The sequence below is a fragment of the Orcinus orca genome, chromosome 7, assembly GCF_937001465.1.
Source record: "Orcinus orca chromosome 7, mOrcOrc1.1, whole genome shotgun sequence".
Lineage (NCBI taxonomy): Eukaryota > Metazoa > Chordata > Mammalia > Artiodactyla > Delphinidae > Orcinus > Orcinus orca.
In genome coordinates, this window is record NC_064565.1 from 106,397,000 (window position 1) to 106,412,142 (window position 15,143).

The 15,143-nt window shown below is 43.3% G+C and overlaps 1 protein-coding gene across 3 annotated transcripts in view; it reads right to left on the bottom strand.

The window, feature by feature from the left end:
- Positions 1-1,323: 1,323 nt before the first annotated feature.
- The window catches only part of WDFY1 (WD repeat and FYVE domain containing 1), a 47,224-nt gene continuing 33,404 nt past the window's right edge, over positions 1,324-15,143 (bottom strand). For all 3 annotated transcript variants that reach the window (XM_033426635.2, XM_004262646.4, XM_049711909.1), the window contains 6 exons: positions 14,739-14,865; positions 12,484-12,589; positions 6,977-7,078; positions 5,297-5,427; positions 3,696-3,804; positions 1,324-2,910 (listed from right to left, as the gene is read on the bottom strand). In XM_033426635.2, the coding sequence (XP_033282526.1) occupies positions 2,851-2,910; positions 3,696-3,804; positions 5,297-5,427; positions 6,977-7,078; positions 12,484-12,589; positions 14,739-14,865 (635 nt within the window). In that variant the 3' untranslated portion in view covers positions 1,324-2,850. The remainder of the gene's footprint in view (positions 2,911-3,695; positions 3,805-5,296; positions 5,428-6,976; positions 7,079-12,483; positions 12,590-14,738; positions 14,866-15,143) is intronic.

The following is a 15,143-nucleotide window of genomic DNA, read 5'->3' on the forward strand; positions in this document are numbered from 1 at the left end:
TCTCTAACGTTCTGTACTTTGTGATCCCTAATTGCAACTCAGCTGAGTGTTCAGGAATGGAAAAACCGGTAAACCCTTACTCAAAGAACTATGTTAAGTGACCCGTTTAAAGAGTAACGCAGTCAAAATAAGGCAATAACTAGAAGTCTAGCTGTACTCTATGTGCCCAGTCGCTAAAATTGTGAAAATAATTGTCACCCACCTTTATAAAAAATATTACCCCATTTGCTACCTAGTGTGTGATAGAGACAAGACAAGCCTGCCATGTGCGTTTCAAAAAAAAAAAAAAACTGGTAATAAGCTCTGGTGGAGAAAAAATACATTGAAACATTCTCCTTTTCCTTTCTGGATACCCTGCTCCAATTCTTCCTCACACAGACCTTTCCTCCTTGACTTAGGTTAACCCCTTAGGAAGCGCTATATCAGCCTTATATTCTCTATGAAACACTGAGTTTTTCATTAAGGATTTTTTAAAATAAAAAAAGTCTCAAAGCTAAGGCATATTCTCAGCAGCTGCGAAACTCTGCTCAGTCTACCACAGGCATCATAAAATCACATTTTACAGAGGTTAAAGGAAAGCAAAACCGCAGTTCGGCACCCTTCAACATGGCAAGGGATCGATCATATTCTATTTTCCTTGCAGGACTTCATAAAATCCCCAGGATGGCACCTTTGAATGAGCTGAACCATTGACTAAACCAAGCTAACATTCAACACTGCCATTCAAGTTACCATCACTCAAACTTTCTTCTGGATTATGTTAGTAACAGACATTAGGCAAAGGGCCTAGTAAAAAGTTTTAAAGATAACATCTTTTTCAGGTGATATAACACAAAGATTACAAGGAGCAACGAAGTCGACTTCTACTGCAGATCATTCTAGAACATGATGTGCCTGACCCCCTCTCCTTATTTGTGCCACTTGGCCATTAAGACATCTTAGTTTAACTGCCTGTCTTAAACTATTATTAAAAAAAAACTCATACAGAGTGAAGTCAGTCAGAAAGAGAAACACAAATACCGTATGCTAACACATATATATGGAGGAATTTAAAAAAAAAAAATGGTTCTGATGAACCTAGGGGCAGGACAGGAATAAAGACGCAGACGTAGAGAATGGACTTGAGGACACGGGGAGGGGGAAGGGTAAGCTGGGACAAAGTGAGAGAGTCGCACTGACATATATACACTATCAAATGTAAAACAGATAGCTAGTGGGAAGCAGCCTCATAGCACAGGGAGATCAGCTCGGTGCTTTGTGACCACCTAGAGGGGTGGGATAGGGAGGGTGGGAGGGAGGCTCAAGAGGGAGGGGACACATGTATATGTACAGCTTATTCACTTTATTATACAGCAGAAACTAACACACCATTGTAAAGCAATTATACTCCAATAAAGATGTTAAAAAAACCATTTTAATTAACAGCTGTTATTTTAAAATATTTAGTCCCTTAGTTATATCATACACAACGATGTTGTCTTGATATGATCCCCCAAAAGCGATGCAGTAGTTTTTTTCAATATCCATTAGTAAGACTAACAAAAATACTTTTGCTATCTATTTTAAAATCTGTCCTTAAAAAAAGTTGACTTCTCTCCACTCACTTCCATAGCCCTAAAGTAACAGATACATGTTTTGCTGTTAAAAACAAATAGATATTTGAATATTAAGAGACAGGCTACCCATTCCCTACCTCTGCCCCATCCTGGTACTAAGTCGCCAAAATCTTTTAAAATGCCGTTTGATACAACAGATTTTGCTAATTGTTATGAAAGTAATTTACAAGTTAGGAATTACTGTGCAGGACCTGGTTAACAGTTACTGCTCTGGATTACCGATTTCCTTCTATGAAATAAGTTATAACTAAAAGTCAACCTAGTTTAAAAAGCTTTGGAGTCCTTTTCTGAGGTGTCTGTTAAATTGCCACAGTATCACAGGGGCTCATCTTGGAACTGCAAATAGATTGTGTCTTTTAGGAGGACTGGGCTGTTCCATGGAATGGGCTGATCATATCCCACCACAGTCATGCTGGTAGCTGGGTTTTCCATTAGTCATCACTGACTGCAATCAGAAAAAGTCAGGCGGCTTGTGTGAGTCCCGTGTTAACAGCACCATAGAAACGCCTCGTCCTCAGAGCACATTTGGGGGAAAGGGAAGAGTGCGGACTGCCTTGGTTAGTATAGAAACTGTACAGCTCACTTAGTGACAATCTGAGAGTTCGCCCACGGCATGCTGGCTGGGACGAGAAACAACTGAAGTGGGCCACACACTAAGAGCAGACATGGCACTACCTGGAGAGGACAGATATTGTTAAGAGGTTTCTCAGTGACGAGGCGTAGAGAATATTCACAGACTGCCAGCAGATGAGGAGAATCTCTGGGCTCCTAAGTCCCACTGCAGCCCCCAAGGGAGAGAACAAGCCCTCCTCCCCTGACCCCTGCTCTGCCTGCAGAGAAGCATGGGAGCCCCTGCGGGCCCAGCAGGTCTGGGGGGAAGTGTGTTTGTAGTTGGAACTGCCTGAAGAAAGTTCTAGGCTTTAACTCTTCCGTTCAGTATTTTTCCTCCGAAACTCTCGCGTGCTAAATTACTGCCTCAGCATACGTCAGCTCACCACGCCCGAGGACGTCTCGCTGGAGTAACTCCATTCCTTGGGGACCCGCTACATCCCACGGGTAGTTCCACAAAGGCCCCAAAACACACCTTTACATTTTTTTTTTCTTTTTAAAAACGTTGATTTGGTTTTTAGTGGCTGCTGTCCATCCACGTGACAGTGACTGTGGAGCTACAGGGAAGCATCCTGTTTGGTGAAGGCTGCTGCTGGGAAGGTGCAGACCCCGCCCAGCTCCTGGATCAATGTGGAGAAAACCCAGTCGCCAGGCTGCAGCCCACCACGGGCGTCATGTCCCAAATCTGCAAGAGAAGGGGGAGGCCTGGAGACGCGGCACTGGTCACGTGGCCCCCCAGGAGGCGCTGTTGGCGCTGAGAACAGACAGCTGTTACACTCTCAAAGGGGCCAACATAACTCATGCTCTTCTTTCCCTACAAAACCTTCTCGAGATTTACACAGCGACGAAACAACGTGGTCAGCTAAAATATGAAAAAAGCTTATAAGCAGTATCTCTCTCGACACCTGCAAATTACATCACAATGATGTTTTACTATAAATTTACTTTTATTTTTAATAAAAAGCCCACTGGGGAAAAGCCCTTCTTTTTTTATTATGAAATAAACTATGTCATAGTTTTACAACTCAAGAGTGGTACTAAGGATAAAACACTTACTTTCAGTTTCTGCGTTAGCCACCCAGGGATTTAATAAAAAAGCGTGTGGTTATTTCTTATACGTGGGAAGCCTTCTGCCCAGGATGAAGGGATCAATAGCCAGGGAAGGAGTGATCAGAGAAAGGGGTCAGCTAAGGCCAGGCAGTGGGAGGGAGGACCCTGGGGCTGGCTCAGTGCAGACAGTGACAGAGGTGTGCCAGGCCCTCACTGGCTCACCTGGAGAGACCGACGTGGCCGAGGGAGACACCACCAAGGGCGTGGAAACTCACAAACATGCTGTTCGTTTCCAGGTTTCCACGCGGCTATAGGTTGTTCATCAAAAGGCAAGGCGAGCTTGCCAATCAGAAATGCCTTACGCACATTCATAGCATGACGGTGGAGCAATCGACACTGAGGTGCTAATTGGCAGGTTACCTTCACCACGCGATCGGTCCCACAGGTCACCATCAGGCCCCTAGCAACATCCATGGACATGTGGGAGATGTTATGCTTTCCTTCATGAAAGGTTGCTAGAGAAGTCCGACTAACAGAGAGAAAAGAGACCGTTTAAACTCACCCCACTGTTTCTAGAGCCAAGGGATGAATTTTCTTAGCAACAGAGAGGAAATACGATAACAGCGTCAAAATTCGCTCCTAAAAATGTGGCTGCAGTTTTGAAAACTATAATTAAAGGATGATGGAAAGCACGATAAGTTGCAAGACTGTTTTATAAAAGATTTTCTAAAACTCCCAAAATAACTAAATTTTTTTTTCTTCCTTTTTTTTTTTTAGCGGAGAGGCTGGTACCTTCCTAGACATAAGGACAAGACTACACTGCATGAGATCCCAGGCTGCAGGCTCCCCCGGAACCCTGGTGTGAGAAGCAGCGCTCCTGTGCACGCTGGCCCTCACTCTGCTCCAAAGCCCGCAGCAGCCCAGGCCCCACCTCCAGCTCCCTGACCGACACCAGCGGTGCCGCACTAGCTTTCCTACTTGGGCTTCTCCCAAGGTGTGTCCGTCTGCTACTTTCAAAGATGATTCACCGGATTCCCCGGTGGCACAGTGGTTAAGAATCCGCCTGCCGATGCAAGGGACACGGGTTTGAGCCCTGGTCTGGGAAGATCCCACATGCCACGGAGCAACTAAGCCCGTGCGTCACAACTACTGAGCTGCGTGCTGCAACTACTGAAGCCCGCACACCTAGAGCCCGTGCTCCGCAACAAGAGAAGCCACCGCAATGAGAAGCCTGCCCACCGCAACAAACAGTAGCCCCCGCTAGCCGCAACTAGCAAAAGCTCGCACGCAGCAACGAAGACCCAATGCGGCCAAAAATTAATAAAAATAGAAGAAAGGAGCAAAATAAAATGCTGGTTCTGTCCAAATGGATCTGCCTGAGTCAGGAGAGAATGGAGGACAGACAGATATGTCTTACACACAAATAGTTATTTAAGAACAGATTGCTAGGTCAGATTGTTGTGGAAGAGAGAACAGGGGTCTCCGGAGTTTTCCCACAAATAAAATTTCCATGCGTGTGTGCGCACAGGTGGAAGCCAGGGTGTTTCTGTAGGGTGCCAGTTCAGCCACCCATCAGTGTGCACACGGCCTTGACCCTCACAGCATCCCGAGTGGTGCGGGGGCTCCCAGCCAGACTGGTCTTAGCAGCATCATTTCTCACAGTGTTTGGGAGAAACTTGTCTTAAGTCATAAAGCTAGGGCAGAATCCTCTCTTTAGAAACTGTTTATGAAAGGGATAAACGAGTGGGCAGGAATACAGGTGATCCTGAACAACACGCTTCCAACGGCGTGGGTCCGCTTATACCCAGAGTTTTTTCAACGGTAAATACCACAGCGCTACGTGATCCGCAGAACCGTGGATAGGAAGGGCCAACTCTTTTTATACCCAAGTTATCCACTACGCGGAGGGCTGCACCTCTGACCCTCGCGTTGTTCAAGGGTCAACCATGTATCTGTATCATTTCTCGGGCTCTCCCACTGCAGATGGACACACAAAAAGATAAAGATAAGCGAACACTCACTCCTCGTCCTTGATGGAGTCATAGCAGGAATCGCAGACGCGGACCTGGAACTCAAAGCCCATGACAGGGTAGCTGGAGCGCTTGGTGCTGCACTTCCCACAGACAGCCTGCCCACACTTCCTGCAGTGATGCTTCGGGGACCAGGAGGAGGAAAAGGAGGAGTTTACCTTTTGCTTTAATGCCCGTGGCCTCACTTCAGAGTAGGGGAAATGGGATTGGGACAATGTGCCTCGAGTTATAATCACCCCCAATTCAGTGTATCAATAAACACACCAGAGGCAGACAATACCAACAGCCGTTGAGGATTTCCAAATATCTTTGCTTTGTTATTGGTTAAATACTAGTTTTTATTCATTCATATTATCTGCCTAGGCGACCATAAACAACATTGCCAAGACCAAGTTCAAGCTCATTCAGGAACCCAAATGGCTAGAGACTTCAGGAGGGAAAAATGTATTCCTATTACAGAGAAAAGTTTTGATATAAAGTTTTACATGTAATTTGCCCTCATTAAGAAACAGATAACCATAATCATGTTGTACTATTTCTTTTAATCTTTCAAATTGTGATTCTGGAAATAAGCACCAAGAACATTCCAAAATAGCCCAGTTATTATTACTAACTTTAACATATATATATTTTTAAACCACTAAAAGCCTTGCGATCCACACCTTTCCTCTCTCTACCACTAGTTGTTAACTCATAAGATTAAAATTAATTCTTCATGTTTCCTTTGAAGTAGAGACTACTTCACACATCAGTTACCACCAGACATGCGTCGCGAAAACTAGGCCAAGGCTGCAACGTGGGTGCTACTTCCGAGCATTAGAATGTTATGAATGCTGAAACAATTCCTGCACTGCCTGCCAGTCTCATATCTGACCTTGCTGTAGAGTAGCTTCATAAGTAAAGTCAAAGAAAGTTTATTAACACACACAAACTTTCTGTCAATCCCTTAGAGAGGTGCAACCAGTAATAAAAGGAATAAAATTGGCATTCTTTTTTACTTCACCTGCACAAATTCATATTCAATCTGAATGAGCGGCTACCTTCAAGGCTACTGTAGAACTATGTTTTTTGTAGAGCTTTAGTGTTACGTGACTACCCAGTGGTAAGCGCTTCCTTGAAATCTGTAGGCTATTTGGGACATGTATCGTCGACAAATTAAAAAAGATAAAAAACAGTACGTACTTGAAACATGCTTAATAGAAATGCTCCAGGTACACTTACGTGGAACAATTTATGAATAATCTAAAATTCCTGGTGTCAGAGTGTTCCAGTGAGGGCTAATCTGTTACTTGTTGTCTGTTTGTGCAAGCATTATGCTTAGACGCCCTAGTTCATTCTGATTTTGTGCTGGGCTAGTACAAACACTGACTTTAACAAGTAATAGTCCTAAACTCAAAACTCTTTCATCTGTTGACGAATGGGCTCCCAGGGTTTTCTGTGCGTCCCGGCTTTTCCAGTGCAGGACAAGCAGTGGCATAGTCTGCTAACAGTCTCACTATTACCCGGGAAGGGCCCTGCTCATGGTCAGTCACACAATGATGGTGACACCACAAGGGTAGGAATCAACAGCATTTAGAGGGAAAAGTGCGATTCCAAACAAAATGACAGATTAATCATATAAATAACAAAACACAGAATTAACCCAGTGATGACTCGATGTTGGCTACTCACCTGTCTCAACCCCAGTGTCTTCGTGTCCCACATCTGCTTTATATTCCAGAAAAAGGGCTGCTCACATTTCTGACAAGAATCACTTTCTAACCACTGAGGAGCCTGGGGGAGGAGAAAGTGAAACCCAACATGTGAGCATCTGCCTGTTTACCCTGAGTTGTCAGAAATTAATACAACAGTTCCAGACCTTGGTGGGGTTATCCTTTTTTCAAACTCTTCAATATATTATAGCTGTTGCCATATTCAGTATTATGTTTGTGTTTTGAATCATCTTTATCATTTTTGCCATGTTTTCAGGATTGTTCATTTTTAATCTATCGATAGGAGGGAGTAGTTCATTTTGCATTATGAACTCTTAAGAGTTGTCTTCATACACTTCTGTTTTATGCCCAAAGTTTTTAAAGTTGTTTGATAACTATATCCAGTTGAGCAAAAACCTTTCTTGCAGAACCTGACGAACTACCACTTGGGAAGGCTTGTGGGGTCACAAGGTGACCAACAGGAGATCTTCAGGGCGCGGCATCGTGTCAGACAGATGAGCTGCCCCGCCCCCATTCCCAGCTCCCGGGAGTGGTGCCCGCACAGCCAGCCTGCGGACCCCCATTCGAGCAGTGATCTCTCTGCACTGCAATTCTTTTTTTTTTTTTTTTTTTTTTTTTTTGCGGTACACGGGTCTCTCACTGTTGTGGCCTCTCCCGTCGTGGAGCACAGGCTCCGGACGCGCAGGCTCAGCGCCCATGGCTCGCGGGCCTAGCCGTTCCGTGGCATGTGGGATCTTCATCGGCAGGCGGACTCCCAACCACTGCGCCACCAGGGAAGCCCTGCACTGCAATTCTTTATGCACATTTCCTCCCCCCAGCCCCTTCGGCTAACCTATGAATTATTCACTGGTCTTTTCATCTTTAAATACCTTCAGCCTGTCACAGAGTAGGCGCTCAATGAATTTTTGTTGAAACAGGGCAATTAGGCCTCAAAATTACTTCACTGAGAACTTAGAAAATATTTCTCTAAACAAAACATTACAAGTTGTATTCGATTACAAGATGAACCTGCTAAAAGCCTGTTTAACCTCATCATGTATCGTCATATATGTGCAGTAAAAATAGAAAATACTACTTCCATAAAATTAAACCAAAGGTCACGAAGTAAGAAATAATCTGTTCTTGATCTTGAAAGTTAACACTCAAGAAAAATGTATCTGATAAGAGGAGAGGATGGGAGAACCACAGGAAATGACCTACACTGATCCTTATAAAATATGCAGTGAAGATGGTCAGCTTCACAGAGATTCGAAAGGGGACTTTTGGTGGTTTAAAGAATGAGTTTCCCAACTTCTTTTTTTGTTTCCTATTTCATCAGAACTTTTGGCTTTCCTATTCCTTATTTTAGATAAGGCACTAGAAATATTTCTATATAGGACAGACATTACAAAGGTCTTTCTTTCAGGGGTTGGGGGGTAAGGCACTCACAAACAGAAAGAAGTGGGCTGAGACAGAGGAGAGGTTTCTTTAAATAACTGCGCTAATGTTGGAAATGGGAAGGGAGGACAGAAAGGGTGATAAAGAGATGCACACCTCCGTGAGGAAGAATACTACTTGATGTAGAATTAGTTGTTTCTGTGACCAGGGAAGAGAGAAGGTGGTTTGAAAACACTGCCTGTGAACAATGTTCCTGAAGGAGAAACGGTGATTACAACGACACGACGGGCCCTGCTGCCAACAACGTGGGGACATTAAATCGCAGGGGGAAGGAAAGCAGGGGCCACTGTCTAGTCTTATGTTTGTGACACACGCCAGTGTAACTCCTGCAATACCACCCACGTGAGGAACAGTCACGTGGGACAAGATGAACGTGAAAACGTATTCACGGCAGTGATATTCAAGTATGAGTATACACCGCATAGGGCTGTGAGCATTAAATGAGGCAACATTGGCGAAGTGTTTTGCATAATGCCTGGTATATACAAAGGGTCTTATAAGTCCAGCAGTGTGTGCCCAGGGTTTTATATGCCTTACTTTGCTTAATTTTCAATACAACCTTAGGAGATACAGAGCAACGTTCTCCCCATTTTACAGGCAAAGAAACTGTGGCTCAGAGATTGAAGCGACTGTCCATGGTTGGTTAGTGGGTAGAGCTCCCAGTAGACCCAAGAGTCCAGCCCACAGCCCTGCACTTGTCCACTGCGCTCCACACAGCCTCTGGACATGGTCCTTTTCACTTCAACATGTCAGGGTCTCCAAACATGTTTCTGGAGTATGACAACCAATGGGGACTGAGTTCCTGCCCTCAGGAAGCATGCTTCTGCCTAAGGGTTAGGAAAGAATATTACTCTGCTGAGCTGGAGGGCAGAGGGGCATGAGCGAAGAAAAAATATGCTTAAAATAATTTGAGATAACAAATGAAAAAATGAACTCAGAAATAAACAGACTTTTTGAAACATATTTTGATATAAGAAATACGCATAACTTTGTTTCTTTTAATAGAATTGTGTTATGGTGTAAGCTATCATGAACCATCCTATTAAATGCTTATTCTCTAAGGAGACAAAGTTTTCTTTTATGCTGAGAAGAGCTGAAGAGAACATTAATCAAGTTTTCTGTTTCACTCTCTTTTCTCCATCTTGTTCCATCTGCTTAATCTGGACAAAGATGATGTAACAAGAATAACCCCAATGCACTGCTGCTGCTAATGGGTGCGCTCATCTACTCTGCACTGATGTATAAAATAGTATCCATTCTGTGATCGACTAGCTCCAAATAAAGTTCTCATTTCAAGAGGATTCATTCTAATTCTTGTTACTTGCTCATTTATGTTTCATGCCTACTTCCAGAAAGGAGTCCCTTTGATTACAATCCGGCAGGGAGGTAGATCTGCTTCCAACCAGCCAGTGTGGTGGCCGACAGCCACTGTAGGCTGCGGACACTCCACAGTCAGTGTTTCCAGGTGACTCAGAAAGAAACTCCAGCAAACACTGTGGGGCTAGAGAATCTGGGATTAATCCTCTAGGCCTGTGCCTAAAGAAGTCCTACAAATTGTCCCAAACCCTAACTCAAGTTCAGAATCTAACGGATCGGAGGCGGCTTACTTTTGCACTAATATTTACTCAGCTGGTAGAAACAAAACAAAACAACAAAAAAACCCTAAAAAATCTACTAAAAATGCTGCATCTTTTTGACATACCTTTCTTTCCCACCAATACTGCCAACCATTGAGACAGAAAAGCTCATAGAGCAAAACGTATTACCAGCTGTGTGCTCGTGATTTGGGGTACTCTTCCATAAGTGACTACAAGGAAAAGAGTGACCCCCACAGGAATGACAGGACTGTCTTTTCTTTCCCTAGAGGCACAAATAAACTCCACACTCACATAACCTTGAAGGTAAGAACTCTGCTTCTACTTTCTACATCTGAAAGAACTTACCAAGGATGAGAATAGTGGATTGAAATCCAAGCGGTTAAACCCTTACAAGAGCCACTAGTAGCATCAGGCCCCAGTGGTCTCCTCCCTCACGATCCAGGGAACACAGAATAAGACTGAAAAACAACAGGCCGAGTCTAGGAAATAGAACAGTATACTAGCTGCCACTGTTGCATGTAACTAGCAGATGATAAATATAAAACGCAGTTCAAATAAATCTTTGCAAAGAAAGTATTACACATTCTGTAATATCGAGCCAATGTTACATATGTTTAATAACAAGTTACTCTAAGCCTTACCAAAAGATCTTTAGAAAATTCTAAAAGGGAAATTAACCAGCAGACATACAATCAAGACTTCCTCTATGACTTGTCTTACAAGGTCACTAAAAAAGTAGCAATCGGTACTTCTCCAGATGACGGACCGCACTTTATCATTTATACGGTAGTCTGTTTCCTTCACTAGATTACAAGCTTCTTGCAGGTATGGATCTATGTGTATAAAGCATGGTAATCATAAAGTCTGGAAGTGAGTAATACTGCTATTTCTTTTTTTTTTTTATAAATTTGTTTTTATTTATTTATTATTTTTGGCTGTGTTGGGTCTTCATTGCTATGTGCAGGCTTTCTCTAGTTGCGGCGAGTGGGGTCTACTCTTCGTTGTGGTGCGCGGGTTTCTCATTGCGGTGGCTTCTCTTGTTGTGGAGCACGGGTTCTAGAGCACACGGGCTTCAGTAAATGCGGCGCGTGGGCTCAGTAGTTGTGGCACATGGGCTTAGTTGCTCCACAGCATGTGGGATCTTCCCAGAGCAGGGCTCAAACCCGTGTCCCCTGCATTGGCAGGCAGATTCTTAACCACTGTGCCACCAGGGAAGCCCGCTATTTCTTTTAAATAGACTGAACCCCTTTGATTACGTCCCTAGGGTATACTAAAGATGCGAGTTTATTCAGTGAGAATCAGACTCACAAGTAATTAGAGGCAACACAAAGCAGATGCATGCAGGGGTGGGTGGGAATGCTGCATTCATGCCTGGCGTCCACCACAGAGGTGTGCAGCATACTGACCTACCCGCTGCGTAAAGGACGGCACCTGGAACACATCATGTGACATCATGCAATACAGTATGTACTGCAATGCAGTATCATTTATGATGCATATGCACCTAAGTTTCCAGACTTTAGGACCACCCTTTAGATGCTCAATAAATGTTTCTGAAGTTAAACCATAAGTCTTTAACACCCCTCACACTAAAATCTTCTCTGGAATCCAACTCCACTATCTACGTCACAGGTTTTAAACGCCACTTGGAAAAGACAGATAAATACCTGTGCTGGCAGAGATGAGAATGGAAATCCTGCCTGGAAATCATCTGACATCTATAAAAAGCATTCAGAATGCACATATCCTTGACCCAAAGGGTCTATTTTCAGAAATTTGTCTGAAATAAATAATTGAACAATCACACAATGACAAGGTGAAAAATGTTCACTGCAGCATTCTTTAAAATAGAAAAAAAGACAGAGAGATTGCTTAGATAGAGTGTCTGTCTAAAGAATTGGAAGAGACCTTAGAAGTCATCTCATTCAACTATTTCACTTTATGGAAGAAGGAATGGAGACTCAGGGAAATTAAGGCACTTAGAACTCAGGTCTCCTGAAAAGAACACTGTTGACATGGACTCAGTGGAACAGAAGTCAGTGGAAAATAAAAGCAGAGAACAGAGATATATTTTCCCAGAGGAGCTATGCCCCTGGTGCGCGTCTCGGGGACCCCAGGGCAGGTGTGCAACCTCGGAGCGCTTCCCCACAGTCACTCCCCTGCGCATGCCAGACCGTCTCCCGGGTCCTCTCCTTGCCCTTCTCTGTGAAAATCAGCCTAAATGCCCTGGCTGCGTATATCGCTTGTCCCTGTGGAAACTCTCCAATGAGTAGTGAATGCAGTGCAAAGTGACATGCAGGACCCTGTCAGCTGATAACCAGTAAGAGCTGGGACTGCCTGCACCTTGGCTGGCATCTCCGGTCACCGGGTAGAAAACCAAGAGGCAGGCTGTGGGAGCTCTCCTGGTCAGCCCTGCCTTGCCCTCTCTTACCTCCTCTCTGCTAACATCCATGTTCCACACTGCAATTCCGCCGTCTGAGGAACAGGAGACCAGCTGCCTCGTGAGCTGAAGGTAACACAGCGACTGCACCCTGTCACTGCAAACAGCACACACAACAGTTACGTGTCTCAATGTGGAAAACACAGACATCATCTTCATGCAGGCTCAAATCTCTCCCCTCGTTGGAATCAGCCACTGACATTTTATCATTGATGATCTGGATCCCAGTATAAACTTTAATTGGCATTCTATAACTTATTATACAGAATAATAGTTTCTATGAAATAAACACTACTAATCAGTCATTAAGAACTGCAGGTCAGAGTCTCCCACCAGCGGCCGGCAGGCGCCCTATTTGTGGGGAGATGCTAACTCCACGTTTTCCCACACTGCCATCTTGTTTATAGCAATACAATCTCACCTCAAGAAACAAGAAAAATCTCAAATAAACAATCTAACCCTACACTTAAAACAACTAGACAAAGAAGAACAAAGAAAACTCGAAGTCAGTAGAAGGAAAGAAATCATAAAGATCAGAGCAGAAATAAATGAAATAGAAAGGAAGAAAGCAATAGCAAAGATCAATAAAACTAAAAGCTGGTTCTTTGAGAAGATAAGCAAAACTGATAAACCCTTAGCCAGACTCATCAAGAAAAAAAGGGAGAGGACGAAAGCAATAAAATTAGAAATGAAAAAGGAGAAATCACAACTGACACTGCAGAAATGCAAAAGGATAATAAGAGACTACTATAAACAACTATATGCCTATAAAATGACAACCATGAAGAAATGGACAAATTCTTGGAAAGGTACAATTTTCCAAGACTGAACCAGGAAGAATTAGGAAATTTAAACAGACCTATCACAAGTAATGAAATTGAAACTGTAATTAAAAATCTTCCAACAAACAGAAGTCCAGGACCAGATAGCTTCACAGGTGAATTCTATCAAACATTTAGAGAAGAGCTAATGCCGATCCTTCTCAAACTCTTCCAAAAAATTGCAGAGGGAGAAACACTCCCAAATTCATTCTACGAAGCCACCATCACCCTGATACCAAAACCAGAAAAAGATATCACACACACAAAAATTATAGACCAATATCACTGATGAACACAGATGCAAAAATCCTCAACAAAATACTAGCAAACAGAATCCAACAGCACATTAAAAGGATCATACGCCATGATCAAGTGGGATTTATCCCAGGGATGCAAGGATTCTTCAATATACAGAAATCAATCAATATGATACACCATATGAACAAATTGAAGAAGAAAAACCGTATGATCATCTCAATAGATGCAGAAAAAGCTTCTGACAAAATTCAACACCCATTTATGATAAAAACTCTCCAGAAAATGGGCAGAGAGGGAACCTACCTCAACATAATAAAGGCCATATATGATAAACCCACAGCAAGCATCATTCTCAATGGTGAAAAACTGAAAGCATTTCCACTAAGATCAGGAACAAGACAAGGTTGCCCACTCCCACCACTCTTACTCAACATAGTTTTGGAAGTCCTAGCCACAGCAATCAGAGAAGAAAAAGACATAAAAGAAATACAAATTGGAAAAGAAGAAGTAAAACTGTCACTGCTTGCAGATGACATGATACTATACATAGAAAACCCTAAAGATGCCACCAGAAAACTACTAGAACTAATCAGTGAATTTGGTAAGGTTGCAGGATACAAAATTAATGCACAGAAATCTCTTGCATTCCTATACACCAACAAGGAAAAATCAGAAAGAGAAATTAAGGAAACATTCCGATTTACCATTGCAACAAAACAAAATACCCAGGAATAAACCTGCCTAAGGAGGCGAAAGACTTGTACTCAGAAAACTATAAAACACTGAGGAAAGAAATCAAAGATGACATAAACAGATGGAGAAATATACCATGTCCTTGGATTGGAAGAATCAACATTGTGAAAATGACTATACTACCCAAAGCAATCTACAGATTCAATGCAATTCCCTATCAAACTACCAATGGCACGGTAGTTACTACCAATGGACTAAGGAAGAAGAAAACCCTGGCCTCTATTTTTGCTACAGAACACCAGACACTCAGGCCTCACGGAAAAGCAGTCAGAAGCAGACTGAGAGAGCCCTATCAAACAGGACTCACTGTCTGCTAAAAGACGGGGTTTGGAGAAAGTAGTCTCAGAATACGAACGCCTCCCCCGACCTGCCCCAGCTCAGATTCTTTCCCCACCCTCACAAACAGTCACGCACTGGTGGCCCTGGAGCAAGAGTGTGCGGCCTTTCCTTCCTCCGATGTCCCACATGATGATGCTGTTGTCAGAGGCTCCTGAGAAGAGTAACCGTTGAATGGGGTCCCACCAGAGGCAGGCGACACTACCTAGGCGTGAGAGAGGGAGGCTAAATGTAATTCTACATCAGGACATACATATCTGAGGCAGAAGACCGAACGAGGACCAGCTGAATCTTTAAGTAAAAATGTATTTTCATTGTACAAAAGGGCGTTCAACACTTTATCACGAGTCACAGAGAAGGCACAGCACATCCGCTGTCCCAAGCTACAAGATTAGGATTTTCAGTTGTATATCAAACTGCTTTGAACACAAATGTGTTTAAAGAAGATTTTCCCCGTCTATACCAAAAAATTATAAAATAGCT